At 42.2% G+C, this 19,132-nt stretch overlaps 1 protein-coding gene across 2 annotated transcripts in view; it reads right to left on the bottom strand.

Moving 5' to 3' along the window:
• NVL (nuclear VCP like) overlaps positions 1-19,132 on the bottom strand; it is a 44,995-nt gene that overhangs the window by 7,098 nt on the left and 18,765 nt on the right. For both annotated transcript variants that reach the window (XM_070401157.1, XM_070401158.1), the window contains 5 exons: positions 17,678-17,740; positions 14,437-14,556; positions 12,682-12,781; positions 3,321-3,427; positions 1,423-1,499 (listed from right to left, as the gene is read on the bottom strand). In XM_070401157.1, the coding sequence (XP_070257258.1) occupies positions 1,423-1,499; positions 3,321-3,427; positions 12,682-12,781; positions 14,437-14,556; positions 17,678-17,740 (467 nt within the window). The remainder of the gene's footprint in view (positions 1-1,422; positions 1,500-3,320; positions 3,428-12,681; positions 12,782-14,436; positions 14,557-17,677; positions 17,741-19,132) is intronic.

Here is a 19,132-nt window from a genome sequence, read left to right as displayed (position 1 = left end):
ATCTTGACCAGGTCTTAGCGATCCTTTGAGAAAGACCTTGAATTTGGGACAAAAACCTTATTTCCAGACATTAACCTACTTTATTATACAATAAAGTATAATGACCCACGTAATATATAAAATGAAAGACTCACAGAGTTTAAATTATTAACTGAACCCAATGTTTCTGTTGTAAAGTGTTAGGGTTAGAACATTAGCTAATAATCACATACATGCTGGGCTCGTTGAGACCATCTTAAATGAGCCAAGGTTCTGACCAGAGCGCATCTCTCTCAGGGGCGTGGGGGTGGCAGAACGAAGATTGACACTCAGAGTCTAGATGCCCATATATTAAAACATTGGAGATAACGTCTCTGACCACATCCCTAAAAACGATCAGCATGGCTTCGCGTGAAGTCATATTGATGAGAGATGGTGATGGGACTTCTTCAGCGGGGACGGGAGATAACGGAGGCCTGGGTTACACCAGCGCAGCGGTTCTCAACCTGGGGGTCGCGACCCCTTTGGCGGTCGAAGGACCCTTCCACAGGGGTCGCCTAAGACCATCCTGCCTATCAGATATTTACATGACGATTCATAACAGTAGCAACATTACAGTTATGAAGTAGCAACGAAAATAATTTTATGGTTGGGTCACCACATGAGGAACTGTATTTAAAGGGCCAGAAGGCTGAAAACCACTGCTCCAGTGGATGTGTTCTTTGGCTGTAAGTTTACGTTGCTGAATGACAGGCTCCTGAAGTTCTCAACAATGAAAACCCCGCCTCCGTCCACATTGTTTGGCCTTGACCTACAGGGACATCATGAACCCCAAGTATATTGTGGCCAGTCAACAGAGCCTTTCAAATAAGCCAGAGGCATCTTCCCCTGATAAGCTTGTTTCATTTCTTCCTGTACACTCAAACGGGAAAGTGAACCAATTTCCTTAAAAACATATGGAAAAAAAAACCAACACCACCAAAAACTACATCCACCACACAAATATGAGTGCTGAAGGCAGAAATGTTTCACTTCCTGCGTTTACTACAGGCTGTGTGGGTGCTCATGGGTGGATGTGCTGCAAAGTCAGTTCTGAGCCATGGAAATGAGCACACATCGCTTATTCTCTTCGAAATGCTGAAGCACCTGGATAACCGGTCACAAATACTCCGAAGGACGGACGGACAGACAGTATGTGAAGGGCAGCCATGGTGGTCAGGGCAGCTGAGTAACAAGAGTCAACACATGAGAGGACCCCTCCACTTCTGAAACTCTCCCTCGTGGGAGCTGCTTCTCTAAAAGGAAAGAGCAGGAAAGGGCCAGACCCTACACCAGGGGCCCCACAGGATACCAGACTTAATCCTCCCAGCACCGTCCTTCTCCCTCATGTGACACACGAGGACACTGAGCCTCAGAGAACGGACTTGAGACTGAGATCCTTACGAATAGCAATCGCAGCGCTGGTCACCAGCAATCGCTTCCAGGTTGACATCTGTGTCCAGTGGGGGTTTGGTGCCATTCTGAGTGAGAGAGAAAAAACTATTTTCATTGAGGGTTCAATGACCGATACTTTTCCACATGCAAGGTTCTTAATAAACAGCACTGGCTACGTGACTAAATGAATATAACTGACTCCCGCAGCAGTGTTACAAGATTTTTACAGATTTCCATTTTGAGAAATGAGGTTAAGAAGCAGGCTCCAGCCCTAACCGGTTTGGCTCAGTGGATAGAGTGTCGGCTTGCAGACTCAAGGGTCCCAGGTTCGATTCTGGTCAAGGGCATGTACTTTGGTTGCGGGCATAACCCCAGTAGGGGGTGTGCAGGAGGCAGCTGATTGATGTTTCTCTCTCATCGATGTTTCTAACTCTCTCTCTCTCTCCCTTCCTCTCTGTAAAAAATCAATTATATATATATAGTTTAAAAGAAGCAGGCTCCAAACCTGGGCAAGCTAAAGGCAACTTATGCTTAGGAAGTTTGAAGAATCTGTCTGCAGCTGCAACAAAAACAAAACATCACCAAGAACAAAATCACCAGCTCAATCTTCCCCAAGATGAGGAACCCCATTTCCTTTGCTGATGAAACGTGGCCACGATGTAAGCAGTGCTTGGTCTTGACGTGCGTACGTGCGTGGTTTCTGGTTGGCCGGGAAGGGAGAAGTAATACTGCAGCCAGCCAGCAGCGAACAGCAGGAAACGGCTCTACAAGAACAGCCACAAGCCTTCCGCTCAATGTGTTCTTTCTCAACCCTTTACCTAAACTCAACCCTGACTGTGGTGCCAATTCCCCTTTGGCTCCTACGAAGAGATGCTAGAGAGGACAAGTATCAGAACAGTCTCAGCATTCTAACAGCACTAACACAGCACCGTGCATGCACACAGGATGTGCTTAGTGACGTTTCTAGTACCTCTCAGAGGCAAACAAAACAGCTTTTAGTGATTTAAAAGGTATGACATAAATGATAGGTTCGTGAGTATTTGCTTTATTTTTCTGATTCATAACTTACATATACAAAGCCTATAGTCCTTGTAGCAATTATTACATTAGAAAAGAAATAGCTTAAGAAGAAATATACACACAAAAAGAGAATATTTGCCATTAAGCTTCAAGGTAAGTGTAAATATTAGCACGGCGTTGCTCCAAGCAGGATGTGGTTCAGTTCCAGCACCTCGTGCAGTCCATCACCTGCCTCTGGGCCCGCACGCAGACGGTGTCCCTCCCTCCTCCCAGCTGGGCGCATTTAAGAATTTCATGAGCTGTACAATCTGTTAGCTGCTACTATTTAATAAAATGCAAATGTTCGTCTAACACAGGCTCAAGGAACTATACACTCAAAGATGGTTAAAACGGTATGTTCAAGTGGGAGTTTTATCACTATTTTAAAAACTATACTATCTCAAAGCATCTGTAGACATCAGATAACCTTTCTGGGTTCTGGGATAACGGTAAGTTTTTTTTTTTTCTTTTTAAAAATATATTTTATTGATTTTTTACAGAGAGGAAGGGAGAGAGATAGAGAGTCAGAAACATCGATGAGAGAGAAACATCGATCAGCTGCCTCCTGCACACCCCCCACTGGGGATGTGCCCGCAACCCAGGCACATGCCCTTGACCGGAATCGAACCCGGGACCCTTCAGTCTGCAGGCCGACGCTCTATCCACTGAGCCAAACTGGCTTTGGCAACGGTAAGTTTTAATAACATTTATAGGGAAAAATGAAAGACAGAGGCTGGGCAAATACTTAAAGCTGCAGAACAGAAGGTGATTAGGCATCCTAAGTTGCTACTTGTCTGTATTTAAAATGAGAGAAACAGACACAAAAATATACTATCTCCTTTACTCACTTTTGTGATGGTTTTTAAGATGGCAAGACGATCTGCGGGGGGTGGCAAACCCACGAAGAGGGTTTTGTCCAGGCGGCCCGGGCGCAGGATCGCAGGGTCAATGATATCTAGAGAAGAAGGGAGAAGGGAGACAGGAGTCTTAAAGAAATAGAACAGAGTCTTTAAAAAATATGTAATTAACACGAGAGATGGGAAGAGTATATTTTTTAAAAGGAAAAACTGATTAGACTTCATGAAAATGAAAGTTTCTCCTTAAAAAAATAGGCTCTTAAGAAAGGGAAAAGCCCACTCCCCACTTCCTGCCCAAACCTGCTTTCCTCCAGGATTCTTATCTCAGATAACGTCCCCTGCCCGCCCCCCAAATATTAGGCAGGTTTCTCCTTTCCTCTAATGCAGTGGTTCTCAACCTTCTGGCCCTTTAATTACAGTTCATGTTGTGACCCAACCATAAAATTATTTTCGTTGCTACTTCATAACTGTAATGTTGCTACTGTTATGAATCGTCATGTAAATATCTGCTATGCAGGATGGTCTTAGGCGACCCCTGTGGAAGGGTCCTTCGACCCCCAAAGGGGTCGCGACCCACAGGTTGAGAACCGCTGCTCTAATGGGAGACACATGCTATCAAGTCTGCCTCCCATCACCTCGACCCTCAGTCAAGGCCAATGCAATGTCCTCCGAGAGTCTACCTGCCCCTCTCTGGGACCCCTTACAGTGCTGCCAGGATTACTTCCTAAAATACACATCCAATTCTCTCCACTCCTGCTCCCCACTGCAGACCGAAGCCTAACTTGTCAGTATCATGCTAGAGCATCACCTGAGAAGCATGTCTAAGGGTCATCTGAGTCTACAGGGCAAAGATCTCAAACATTTTGGTCTCAGGAAACCTCTGCACTTTAAAAAATGATGGAGGACTCCTTTGTAACCTTTCTACCTTGCCCTTCCCTGACCCCACTTGTCCCTAGTGGCCACTATAGATGAGTTTGCATTTTCTAGAATTTTATATAAGTGGCATCATACAGTATGTATTCCGTCTGCTTTCTTTTAACCAACATAATTATTTTGAGATTTAGCTAAATTGCTATGTGCATTTGTACTTGATTCTTTTTTTATTGCTGAGTACTATTCCACTGTATGGATAAACCCCAATTTGCTTTTCATTCTTCTGTTGATAAACATTTGGCTCAAGTCCACTTTGGGACTATGTGCTATGAATACTCGTGAACAGGTCTCTGTATAGGCGTTTGTGGGATGCAAAGCAGTATGACTATATCACACTATAGGTGTATACTTAACTTTTCAAAACCGGGGATCGGGCCTAAGCTGGCGGGTGGACATCCCCCGAGGGGTCCTGGACTGTGAGAGGGCACAGGCTGTGCTGAGGGACTTCCCCAAGTGCACAAATGTCGTGCACCGGGCCTCTAGTCAATGGTAAGAGAGAATCATGGATCAGCTGCCTCCTGCACACTCCACACTGGGATCAAGCCTGGAACCCCTGCATGTGCCCTTTACCAGAATTGAACGAGGAGGGACCATTCAGTCCACAGGCCGATGCTCTATCCACTGAGCCAATCTTGATTCTACTCTCCAACATCCATATCTAATCCACTAGCAAATCCTGTCAACTCTATGACACAACATGTCCAGATTCTTTCTACATCCCCAGGCATCACCTGGTACAACATCTTGCACTTGGGCTATTGTTGTATTTCCTAACTGAATCCCTACATAATTGTGTCAGAGTCAAGATATCAATTCTTACATCTGCAATGAAAAAGTCACCAACAACCCCAAAGCTTTAAAGACAAAATGCATCGCTCACAAAGGAGACGGATGCCCGAAGAGGAACACCTTCTATCTGTTGATCAAGAAACAACCTCAATGTCCACCAACTGGTGAAGAAATAAAAGGTGGTGCAGCCACACTAGGAAGAATTTTCCAGCAACAAAAAGGAGTGACGTGTCCACACATTCTACATCATGGATGAACCTGGGAAACATCACTAAAGTGAACGAAGCCAGACACTACAGCCCACATATTGTACGATTCCATGTACATAGAATACCCAGAACAGGGAAATCTATGGAGACAGAGTGTAGATTAGTGGTTGCCTAGGGCTGAGGTGGGGGAAGGATGGGGAGTAGCTACTAACTGACACAGATTTCTTTTTAGGGTGATGGAAAAGTTCTAAAATTAGACTGTTGGGATGACTGCACAACCCTGTAAGTACACTCAAAGCCACTGAATCGTATATTTAAAATGGGTAAAAATTATGGAATACTGCATATGCCATTAAAGCTGATTTTTACAAAAATTAGGTCTTCAGACTAATGAGACTCTCACTGTGCCAGTGAAAATTATTACAAGATCAGACAGCCTTCATGAAACAGAAGTATAGCTCTCCTATGATTCATTAAACAAATAGTTACTGAGTGCTACTATGTACCAGGGTACCCATAAATCAGCAGCGGTGATGCCAGGGCCTAAGTTAATTTTAAAAGGGCAGTACTGTGCCAAAGGGTAAGATATACAGGCTTGACTATGGCATCTAGTCATTGGTCAACTGCCTTCAAGGAACATTCAACCATGATCTAAAGCCATTCAGATCAGATAGGTCAGGAGACAGTACATTTCACTTGGAATTCAAGTGGCTAAATAATGAAATAAACCTTTTCTTTGTAAGTCATCCATACTTTCATCTGACAAATAATTATAGACTTTTTATTGATTTTAGAAAGAGAGAGGATAAGAGAGCTAGAAACATCGATGAGAGAGAATCACTGATTGGCTGCTTCCTGCATGCCTCACACTGGGGATCGAGCCTGCAACCCCAGCATGTGCCCTAGTGGAAATAGAACCCTGACCTCCTGGTTCATGGTCGACCCTCAAGCACTAAGCTACACCAGCTGGGCTGGATAGAGACCTTGAACTAGGGCTATCTCTCCAATATAAAAGTGCAAACCTAATCCTGGCCTCGAAGAAGCTTAGGCATAATTTACTTAATACTTTTTTTAACTGAGCCATACATAGAAGGCGGAAACTCTTTCTAGATGCTGAAATGCTGCCGAAACAGACCCATATGGAGTAGAAGAAAAAATAATAAGCTGGTGTAGCTATCTGGGTTTCATAAACGATGTATGCTGTGCAGGAGTGTTTTTAACCAGTTAGACAGGGAGTTAAATGGGGATAGGTAGTTCCTCAACTAAGAACATCCTTTATGGGAGTTGGTATTCAAAGAAGGGAATGCAAAGATGTGAGTAGGAGAGATTAAAACTAGGCCACCTGTGGTCTAGATGTGATTGTACAAGGAGCTTCATGCCCTTGGGCTGAGCACAGGGAAGTGGTTTATTCCCAGAAGAGGGCGGTCACAGTTCTTCAGAACAACCAGAGGTAGAATGGGGAGAAGAGAGTCTTTTCATTTACTTTGTAAAAATCAGTACCTCAAAAATTAGGAAGAAAAATAAAGACAGAGCTAGAAATGGGAGAAAAGAAGAAATTTAGAAGATCAATTCGGGAGGGTTTAAGATCCACCAAGTACTAAGCATATACATACAACAAATGAACAAAAAGTCACATAAAAAGGACCACAATGGCACGGACCTTTAAAGAGAGAAAAAAAAAAAGAGAAAAAAAAGCAACACCTACAAATTATGGGGGGAAAAAATGTTTTCAATTCAAATTCTATACCCTGCCAGGCTGCCAATCAATAATGAGAACAGAATAAAGATAATTTCAAATATACAAGAAGTCAAAAAAGTTACCTCCTGCATGACCTATCTTAGAAAAGCCACTGAAAAATAAGCTCTAGCAAAATGAGAGAGTAAATCAAGAGAGAGATAAGATCAGAAACAGAGGGCAAAGCAAAGCAACGCAGGAAGGTGATCCTGAAATGACCCGGCCTCAGAGGGTGGCCAGCCCAGACGGAGCAGGAGGGGGGAAGGCTCCAGAGGGAAGGCTCTAGGTAAGAAACAAACAATCCAAGGAACACATCAGATGGAGAACAGGAACAGAGAAAAGAAAGCAAAAGAAAATATTAGGGTTATTAAATTTAAGAATAACAAGGTCAAACGAAAAAGGAAACCCAATCATAGAATTATTCTTGGGGAGCAGAGAGAAATCTTTAGTCATCAGTAATATAAACTCTGACTAGTGATTTAACCAAAGTTGCGATCAAACTATCTTCTATCTATATCATAAAAGGTTGTTACGGTGTCATGACCAAAGGAGCAGTGGCTCTTGCGGGAAGGCAGGGCGCGAGTTACTAGTGGTGGAGAGCTCCGAGGGGGGGGGGGGGGGCACGAGCTCCGAGCAGCGATGGGCGGAGCGGGCAGCTGAGGCAAGCAGAAGTGAGCTACTTGCACATGATTTCGTGTGTGCTGGGCCTCTTGTGTGTGTGTGTGTGTGTGTGTGAGACACACACACACACACATATAAATAAGGCTAATATGCAAAATGTACCCTTGGGAGTTCGACCAGGAGACCGATCGCTTGCTATGATGTGTGCTGACCACCAGGGGGCGGCATGGAAGAAGGAAGGCCCTGGCCGGCAGCTGGAAGGCCCTAATCAGCCCTGATCGCCGGCCAGGCCTAGGGACCCTATCTATGCACAAATTTTGTGCACCAGGCCTCCAGTATTAAAATATTAGGAGGACAGAGTGAAGAGAACAGAGGTATGGGGGTGAGGATGAGGGGGTAGAGAAAGGGTGAACACAAGATAATGATCTTCATCTACCTTAAGAAGAAATTAATGAGGTCGGGACGGCCCCGGTGAGGTTGGAACGGTCCTGGTGAGATTGAAATGGATAATAAAGACCAATATAAACTGATGAACAAAAACAGATGCAGAGGCAGAGCAGCATTAAACAGACTGTCACACTACAGCAGGAAGCCTGGGGAGGGTTTGCGGGGGGGTTAAGAGTTCAACCGAAGGACTTATATGCATGCATATAAGAATAACCAATGGACACAAAACACTGGGGGGTAGGGGAGGCCGGGGGAAAGTCAAGGGGGGGAAAAAGGAGACATATGTAATACTCTTTGTAATACTTTAAGAAATAAAAATTATTTTAAAAAAGAAATTAATGGGCAGTATGTAAAATTGGTGAGAAAGAACCATTTGAACATATTTGAAAATATGGAGGAAATACAGAAGAAATAGCTCAAGGAGTTTACAAGTGGTTGCCTCTGGGCAGGGGATGGGGAGGGGTGGGACAGAGAACAGTTTTGGTTATAGGTTTTGCAGGGTCATTTGATTTCCCTGAGTGGGTTTATCTTTTTAATGCCATTCTAACTGGATCTAAAACCACGAAGACTTGTTATGCCCATTCTCTTAGGGAGTTAGTCAATTCACAGGAACTGAGTCACACAGAATAAACAGTGTTGAAACCCTCCTGTGCCTTCCCATCACGGCAGGCTAAAATCCACACCCCTTATTGTGACATAAAGGCCCCAAGCACGTCTCCATCACTGTCCCCACCGCTCATTCCACTCGGGACACACTGGCCCTCTTGCTGTTCTCCAAAAAAGGACAAATCTGTTCTCACCTCGGGCCTTCACGCGTCTTGTTTGCTCTCTCCCTGGAATGCTCTTCTCCCAGGTTTCTTTTTTTTTTTTTTTTTTTAAATATATTTTATTGATTTTTTCACAGAGAGGAAGGGAGAGAGATAGAGAGTTAGAAACATCGATCAGCTGCCTCCTGCACATCTCCCACTGGGGATGTGCCCGCAACCCAGGTACATGCCCTTGACCGGAATCGAACCTGGGACCTTTCAGTCTGCAGGCCGACGCTCTATCCACTGAGCCAAACCGGTTTCGGCATCTTCTCCCAGGTTTCTGTATGGCTTAATCCTTCACATCATTTGGATTCATGAAATAATCACCGTCACTTCTGACGAAGCCTCCCAGGCCCATGGAGTCTAGATTAGCATTCCTCTCCCCAACCGCCAATCATTCGGTCTCCTCCTACCCTGTTTTACTTTATTTCTCTGTCTATTATTTCTCCTGTGTTCCCCAGCCCCATATGAGAATATACGCAGGCAAAGAATTTTTCTGAATTAACCTCTGAAGTGTTAGCTTTTGAATTCAGCAGAACCAGGCATAGTCAACTCAAAATCAAATACTTGATGAATGAGAGAGTCAATTTTCTCAGAGGTAATTCCTGCTTCCTCTGTTTTTGAATCTGGGCTTTCCTGTCACTGTCTTGACCAACAGAGTCTGCCCATCCTGGGCCTTGCCTTTAGGAGGAATGGCAGCTCCCACCCTGGTCTCCTGGGACCCAGCAGCCATGTGAGAAGTCGGAGTACCCAGAGAGCCATGCTCATGAAAGCCCGAGCCACACGGGAGGTCTTGGAAGAGGACAGTGAGTGTGGGGGACAGACATGCCAAGGGACACCAAGGCACCAGACATGAGTAAGAAGCCACCCTGGCAGGGGTTCTCCGGCCCAGCTGCTCCAGCTGATGGCACAAGGGTCAGAGTTGAGCCACCCGGACAAGCCCTTCCTGGATTCCCGACCCACAAAACTGTGAGCAAAGTGAAAATGGCGATTTTAAGGCACTAAGTACCGCAGGAGTCTGTCAGTCAGCAGTAGCTGACCAGAACATCAGGCAAGAAGGGATTTCTTAAAGCCAAGTAGAAAACAAGTTATAAACCATCCAACCAGAATGTCACAGCATAGTGTACAACAGAACAGAATGGCCAATAAGCGTAAATGCAAGTGAAAAAGACCTAGAATATCTATTTGTAAATGTGAGCAGGCCTTCAACGCAATGGGGTTTGCTCGATAAGGGGGAAAAGGGATGAGTAAGGTGCAATGGACAGGAAGACAATACTCAAGGTCACTGGAAAGGACAAAACACATGATGATTCCACACAATGATTCATCTGTCATTCATATCGCTGGTTAAACTCAACACAGACTATTATATTCAGTTCTGGGTTTTACAACTAAGGAGAATCTGGAGCACTGTAAAGAATTCCAAGATGAATAGAGACCACGGGGAAAAACCCATGAGAAAAGGTAATGTACCTGGACTGTTTTGAAGGAGAGGATTTAAGTAAAACTCAGTGACGCTGAAGGACCTATTATTTTCTAACTAGAGGCCCAGTGTACGAAAATTCGTGCACTGGAGGGAGGGGAGGGGGTCCCCTCTGCCCAGACTGCACCCTCTCGCGTCCAGGAGCCTTCGGGGGATGTCCGACTGACGGCTCCCCATGGGGAGCAGGCCTAAGCCATCAGTCGGACATCCTTAGTGCTCACCAGCCTTCAGCCCGGCTTGTGGCTGAGCAGCACTCCTCCCATGGGAGCACACTGACCACCGGTGGGCAGCTCCAGGCCTGCTCCCTATTGCCTCTCCACTGCCGCTGGTTGCCACAATCCCCGGATTGCCGTCCCCTCCCTCTGCCTGCTGGCACCTGCCTTTGCTGGCCTGGCACCACCTGCTTGCTGGCCCTGCCCCCCAATGACTGGCTGTTCCACTGTTCGGTCAATTTGCATATTGCACTTTTATTATATAGGATACTCTACAGAGATTACACTAAGTTTTTACATTAAGCAAACATGACCAATAATGAGCGCTGGTACATAGAATATGTTATTCTAGACATCAGACCAAAGACTACTTGAAATTTGCTACAAAGCTGTGTATCTACTTTGGAAATGTAGGAGGTGATTCTGTCCAAATCTGAGGGACTTTCAAGCTTTCTTCTAGGAAAGCTGTGACTTTATGACCTAATGACTGTTCCTACTGCTATTACCACAAGTGCTGGTGACAATGATGATAATTACTAAATAGCTACTTGCCACACACTGTGGTAGATTGCTAATATCGCTTCACCTGACAATTAGGTATTATTATCTTCATTTCAGAGATGAAGACATGATGGTTAGCAAGATGAAGTAATATATGCACGAGATTAATGTGGTACAATAAAAGATAATTTGATCTTTGCCCCTGGTTCTTGGCATACTCCTTCAAAAATCCTTGGAATTTCCTGAGTTAGGAGTCTTTGTTATGCTAATGAGATGACTTGGCTGGTGCCAAGATAACCTCAGGATGGGGACAGTTACCAGAAAGACCAACCAAGTGATCAGAGGGTTGGAACTTGGACCAAGACCTCTGGGGAGGGCAGGGGTAGCTGAACACTGACTTCCATCACAGGCCAGTGATTCAGTCAATCATGGACTGACTCCTTAACTTGCAGGCCTGACACTAACTCCAGGTGGTGAGTCAGAACAGACTTATAATCTACTTCTCTGGTGTTAGAGCAGTTTGGGTTGAAACAGAGCAGTTACTAAGATATGAAGTGCTGTGGCCAGGACTCAAACCTCGTTCTGTCTGATTCCAAAGAGAGCATTTCATTATTACAAGAGTCAAAGTATAAACCATAACAACTTTCGATTTTACATTTTACAATAAAATAGCATATAATTCATGAAGGTTTTGAGTTTCCATGGTAACTTACATGAAATGAAAAATTGTATCAGCTTGACAACTGATAAAAGTCCATTTAAGGAATTAAATTACCCTATCACTGCGATCAGAGTTAACACAAACATCAATGTAGGGGCAGCTGTGACACTGGCTCACAGGGAGGGCAAGGAATTAAACAATGTGAAGAAAATTTAGGGTCCAGAGTAAAAGCCACCTCTAGCAGCTTTGAGGTTCTGAGCCTTTTTCTAAATCCTTCATTGAGTGCTTAAGCTTGTAAACTATTTTAAATACTAGTTAAACACAGGTACAGGGACATGGTTCCAGTATAAAATCTTAAAAACCTATCTTCAACCTTCAGATACAAAGAAAAGAGTCTCATTGCTGTTTCCTATCAGCTTGAGAGAAGCCATAGGACAGTGATGGCGAACCTATGACACGCGTGTCAGAGGTGACACGCACACTCATTTTTTTGGTTGATTTTTCTTTGTTAAATGGCATTTAAGTATATAAAATAAATATCAAAAATATAAGTCTTTGTTTTACTATGGTTGCAAATATCAAAAAATTTCTATATGTGACACGGCACCAGAGTTAAGTTAGGGTTTTTCAAAATGCTGACACGCCGAGCTCAAAAGGTTCGCCATCACTGCCATAGGACACAAATTCAGATTCCTGTTTCTGTGGTCAAAAGTGCATGTTACACCAAAAAAAGAAAAGTGTATGTTACATGTGTTCTCTGTCAATAGGAGAACTTTCTGAGCAGCAACAGAGAAAACAAAACAAAACAAAAACTCATGAAATCCAGGCAATACTGTTTTCTCTATAGCTTACATAAAAGCTTTCTAAGGCTTTATTTCAACTTGTGAACCCTTTTGGTTATTCCTTGAGCAGGATGTATGTAAACTGTATGTTTTTGAATGCTTTGTCTTACCTGGCCTGTTAGTGGCTGCCATGATGAAAACCTGCTGACGCGTTTCCAGACCATCCATCTCTGTGAGGAGCTGATTCACCACTCGGACGCTCGCCCCTGTCTAAAAAGAAACAAACACAGCTCCATCAGCCCCCAATAAAAGGAAAAATCCACCACCAATTTTATTTCGCCTTATAAAATAATACACTTGCTCATTTGAATGTTTCTGTCAAGAGATAACAATGATCATTCCCTGACTGGTTACTGTACAAGCACTGGACAAAACATGTTCTCATTCCCATGTTTCCCCAGCAAACCTTTTTAAAAAAGATATATTTTTATTATTTCAGAGAGGAAGGGAGAGGAAAATATTAATGATGAGAATCATCACTGATTGGCTGCCTTCTGCATGACCCTACCAAGAATCGAGCCTGCCACCTGGTATGTGCCCTGACGAGGAATCGAACCGTGACCTCCTGCTTCATATGTTGACGCTCAACCACTGAACCACACCAGCTGGGCAATCCTCTTATTTTATCCACATTTTCGATAGGAAATTGTGGCTGAGAGAGGATGCTATTTGTCCATGGTCTCACAGCAAGATAAGGGCAGAAATGAAACTCAAACTCAGATTTATGACTCCAAAGTCTATGCCTCTAGTTATTCAAGGATCTAAAAGCCACAACAAATTTCCTTTTGGACAAATCTAGACTGAACTTTTGAATGCCAGACCAGATTTCCTGGGGTATCAGATGCCTCATTTGGGACACTGGGTCTTTTTCTCTTTTCCTTGAAGTATCCAGCACAAGTGCAGCTACCTCAGGGCAACACCCGAGAGAAAAGTTCTGGGGGTTGGTCAACGGGGACAAATCAGCGGGACAGAAGTGTAGTGTTTGCCTCTGGATTCCACACTAGACTTTAGGACATGACAGCTGGCAGGCAACAGGAAGGACCTCTGCCCTGGCCACTGACATCACTACCAGACGAGACTGTAATAAGGATATGCTGCGATGCCATTGATGACTACCGGATGAGGAAACAACATTGCTTTGCTATGAATCACATTTATAGTCATCAAGTTTTGTTTTTTCAACTATTTAATGTTTCTGGGGATTCTTGAGTAAAAGGAGCCACTGAATAAATGTTTTACTACCTACGAGAACATATACAGAATAATTATGCGAAAAGAAACCACAGAAGCATGTGATCTCTATGCTTCCAATTCTTACACAGCAATCTTCCTGATAACAGCTGTTTCGAGGCACTCTCTGTGCTGAAATTTCTAAGAACTATGACTCAGCATAGTAATCCAAGTGGCAGTCAATACCGACCAAGTTTTATCTTCCCCGGAGTGTAATGGTGCTGAGTCAGTGCACATTACCTGGCCCTACTGTGAGTGTGTGTCTTAAATTACATTTTCTCCTGCCTCAAGAACGCATTTAAACTGGAGAATCTTAAGATTACAAGGCGGACTTTTCAAAATCAGTCTCATTTCCAGTCCCAGCTACTCATGTGTGTGAATCCGATATGTGTAACCAAACTAACACACTAAAAAAACCCCCAAAAAACAGGATACAGAGGTTAATAAAAATGCAACTGTTATCCCTCAGTCCTGATTTCAAATTACTAGGTTACTTCGCAAAAAGAGTCGCAATGTTCTCGAGGAATGACTTTACAAGAACTCCTTGAACTTTATAGAAACTTTATAAAAACTTGTTTAAAAAGGTTTGTGGTGCTCAAAGAGAAATCTGTAAAGGACGACTCGATGACAGCTACCTCTCGGTCTGATCTTCGAGGGCATAAGGCATCCACTTCATCAAAGAAGATCACACAGGGCGCCGAGTTCTTGGCTCGTTGAAAAACCTGCCGCACAGCACGCTCGCTTTCACCGACGTACTGAATAGACAGACAGGAGATAAATGGAGAGACAGTTCAACTTAGGGGTTCAAGCCAAATTATAGTAAAACCAGTTTTAAATGACATTTGTACGTCAGAGTCCAAAAAAGTATTAGGTTGAGCTATAGGCAACTACTGGTATTTGCCCATTTCTGACCTATAAGAATAGTCAGTTTTATGTGGTTCCATTTAATAAAATTAGCTATTATTTAAGCTTACAAATGTCCTCATTTATAAAATGGAGTCTAAATGCAATGTAAGGTCTTCTCTAGATCAAAAAAATCTCACAATTCTATTTTAGAAGTGACCTCCTAAGTTTTATGCATATAAAATACCCAGCAATAATTCTCATTAATTCAAACAGTATTTTAAATGCAAACAAGACAATTTACTGTTCTACTGTCATTTGTACATCATCTTGCTCAAGGAAGAGCTATTTTGTCATAAAGCATCAGAAGAGGCAAACTGAGCCAACTGGGAATTTAACAGCTGTTATATGGCATAATGTATGTAAAAATCAAAATCAAACTACAAAATATTAAGATCAGTCAAGAAATAACAGCAACTCACTAGCAGCTATATAACATTAGGACAATTAAAATAAAAAATTACATGTAAGAATATGGTTTCACTTTCAGCTAGGCATAAGAAATTGTTCTTATAAAATTTCAAACTAGTTTAAGAAAAGCAGTTTTGTCGTAATAAAACTGCTAGGTAAAACAGAATCTGATGCCGACAATCTCCTACCATAAAGTATCTCTGATGTTACTTTATGACTATATGGTCATAATAAAGTAATTAAGGAATACACTACATCACTGATGACAGTGATTAAAGTATCTGTTTTCTCATTTGAATAGAGCTGTCTTTCCTTCACATGTATCCTGGACTTTTCTTTGTACTTTAGCTCATTTTGCTTCCCTTACTTGAGCTGCTTTCCCAACCTACCACCAAATAGTTATTGCATTTGAAAAGATCCCCATTACTCTCTCCTTTGCTCTTACAGTATTTTATACTATTGTAACTGTGAGCTCTTCCACGTTCACTGTACCATATCGTAAAGTACTTGGAAAGCAGAAGTCATGACCGTTTCAAATTTTTCTCTTATCATAATATCCTGTACAAATATCCTATACAAATGAAGTAAAACAATTTAGTTCTCTGAAAAATCTAATTTAGAAAAAATTATATTTGGGTAACCAAACCAAAATATTTAGTAGATATTTTTAAAGAAAAGGTATCAGGCCCTACCTGGTTTTGTTCAGTGGATAGAGCACCGGCCTGCGGACTAAAGGGTCCTGGGTTCAATTCTGGTCAAGGGCACATACCCGGGTTGCGGCCTCAATCCCCAGTAGGGGGTGTACAGGAGGCAACCAATCAATGATTCTCTCTCATAATTGATGTTTCTATCTCTCTCTCCCTCTCCCTCTGAAATCAGTAAAAAAAAAAATTATAGCCGAAACCGGTTTGGCTCAGTGGATAGAGCGTCGGCCTGCAGACTGAAAGGTCCCAGGTTCGATTCCGGTCAAGGGCATGTACCTGGGTTGCTGGCATATCCCCAGTAGGAGATGTGCAGGAGGCGGCTGATCGATGTTTCTCTCTCATCAATGTTTCTAACTCTCTATCTCTCTCCCTTCCTCTCTGTAAAAAATCAATAAAAATAAAAAAAAATTATATATATATATATATATATATATTCAAAAAAAGAAAAGATATCAGTGGGTTGGGAGAGATAAAGTTTCAAATGGGGATGGAAAAGAATAATCAATATAGATGGGAAAGGGACTTCGGATATAGCAAACCAAAATGACTATGTAAAAGGAAATTTAGTTTAGGAGAAGGTAAACCTAGTTCAAAGGACAGATTAAAATCAATCTTAACAAAGACAACACTGATTAGAAATAAGCAAACAAAAGAAAAACTACCTTGGCCTTTAAGAAATACTTCAGATAAGGATCCTATACTTATCTCTAATTCCTTATTTGCCATTCAGTTTTCAATCATAACCTGGCTTTTTAAAACACTGATATTACTAAAAATATTACCCCTGAAGTTAATAATGACATTCTGAGTACCAAGTCCAAAGTCATACTGTCTGGTTACACTGACAAGGTTGAAGAAACATCAATATGAGAAACATCAATCTGCTGCCTCCTGCATGCCCCCTACTGGGGATTGAGCCAGCAACCCAGGCATGTGACCTGACCAGGAACTGAACTGGTGGCTTCTTGATGCATGGGACAACGCTCAACCAACTGAGCCACACCTGCCGGGGCTAAAAAGCCTTTTAAGACAAATGATACCATTCTCATTTTGTCTGTTTAAATGTTACAGAATGGACAGGAAATAAATTCAGTCTCTTAAATTTGAGATATAAATTGCTTAAGTGCTGAAAGAAATTATTATATATCACTTTAGTGATTTCTTTCCCCCCAGAGTATTTTTATTTATTAATACTTAACTCACTTGAGGTACACAACACTGGGACAAGGAAAGCAGATCCAGGAGTCAGACAACCAGATTCAAACCTTAGCTTTACTACTTCCTGGCTGGCAGACTCTGACCACGTATATAAAACCCCCAAACTTAAGTTTCTTTTTTTTACATGAATATATTGGGGGTGACACTGGTTAATAAAATTATATAGTCTTCAGGTATACAATTCTACGTACATCATCTGTATATTACATTGTGTTTACCACCCCAAGTCAAGTCTCCTTCCCTCACCATTTATCCCTCCTTTCTCCTCCTCCACCCCCTAAACTTAAGTTTCCTCATCTGTGAATCAGAGGAAACAAGAATTTGTATCTCACAGGGTTGTTGAAGAATAATGTATGTCAAGTGCTTTAAAAATTTATGGTACAGAGTAAACACTTTAAAATGTTAATTATTACAATTATTTCCATTTTGCAGGTGAGAAAACTGAGGCTCAGAAGTTACCAGACTTAATTAAGAAAGTACATATACTACGTACAGCAGAGGAAGGTTCCATTTCTTCATTCCTACAGAGGTGATTTCACCAAAATTTGACAATTGTTTCAAAAATCTGAAGACATTCTACCCTGTAATTTGAAAGATCATTACCTTCCTTATCTAAACAATGGCTAATGCCACAACTTACCATATTTAGTAATTCTGGGCCCTTGACAGATATAAAATTTAGTCCAGACTCATTTGCAACAGCCTAGTAAAAGGAAACAAAGAGATACAAATAAGACAAATATACAACAGAGTAACAACAATCATTTATGATAACATGGGGATTTCTTGTGGCGTATACTCTATTTTCCCACTTTTACAGTTGCCTCTTTCTAATTAGAAGGAGAGGAGACTTATGGGAAAAAGAGAAATAAATAAAAAGAAATGTCAACCTAAAACTTTCTAAGAATCATGAAGACTAGAAATCAGAGGAAAGGGACATAAAATATTTATGTAAATGTTATACATGTGTAGCCCTAGCTTGGAATTCTAATGAAAGATCATCATCTCTGTATCAAGAAATACCTTGCCCAACGGAAGCAATCATTCATTTAACCAAAATGTAAAAAAAATCAATTTAAGCCTCTACTAAGGGTCAGTATTAGTGGGCTATTTTTTTTTAATACATTTTTAAAAAAATTGATTTCAGAGAGAAAAGGAGAGGGAGAGAGAGAGGTTGAAACATCAATGATGAGAATCATTGATTGGCTGCCTCCTGCTCGCCCCTTACTGGGAATCAAGCCCGCACCCAGCACAGGCCCTTAATAAGAATTGAACCTGGGATTCTTCAGTCCGTAGGCCAATGCTCTATCCACTGAGCCAAACCAGTTAGGGCTTCTTCAGGACTCTTAAATATCACCATCCCTTGCCCTAGCTGGTTTGGCTCAGTGGATAGAGCGCTGGCCTGTGGACTGAAGGGTCGTGGGTTCGATTCAGGTCAAGGGCACATGCCTGGGTTGTGGGCTTGATCACCAGTGGTGGACATGCAGGAGGCAGCAGATCAATGATTCTCTCTCATCATTGATGTTTCTATCTCTCTCTCCCTATTCCTTCCTCTCTGAAATCAATGAAAAAAAATATATAAAATATCACCATCCCTTGAACACAATACCCACAATAGCCATCTCCCAATCAATCCATCATAACAATCTGTTTATTTCCTTTAGAACTTAGCTGAAGCTGTAATTTTGTTTTTGTTTACCGCCTGCCCCTTCCAAACAGACAATAAATTCTATTAGCAGAGGTTCACTAGTTTATCCCTAGCACCGGAACAATTTCTGGCAAAGTCAGTAGCTCAATAAATACCTGCTGAACCATGAATGCATGCATGCTCCGCCACCAAAAATTGCTCAACATGAAGATTATCCTCTCTCTTAATCTTTGTCTTTCCTGCTGCCAATTTCATAAGTCTCCTATCTCTCAACTCATTAAGTAAGGGAGAGTCAGGATACACATCTAATGAAGTCTGACTCATTCACATTAGGTTTTCAACATCTAAATGCCAGGTACCTAAGATTTAACCCATCAAAACCTCCAATAGTTCCTGAAATGATCAGAAATCTTCTTGGGCTTCCAAATGAAATATAGTGGACATGAC

This window comes from Myotis yumanensis, unplaced genomic scaffold, assembly GCF_028538775.1.
Source record: "Myotis yumanensis isolate MYYU_CA2020_CCGP unplaced genomic scaffold, mMyoYum1.0.hap1 SCAF_22, whole genome shotgun sequence".
Classification (NCBI taxonomy): Eukaryota; Metazoa; Chordata; class Mammalia; order Chiroptera; family Vespertilionidae; genus Myotis; species Myotis yumanensis.
This window is presented reverse-complemented; position numbering and strand designations above follow the sequence as displayed.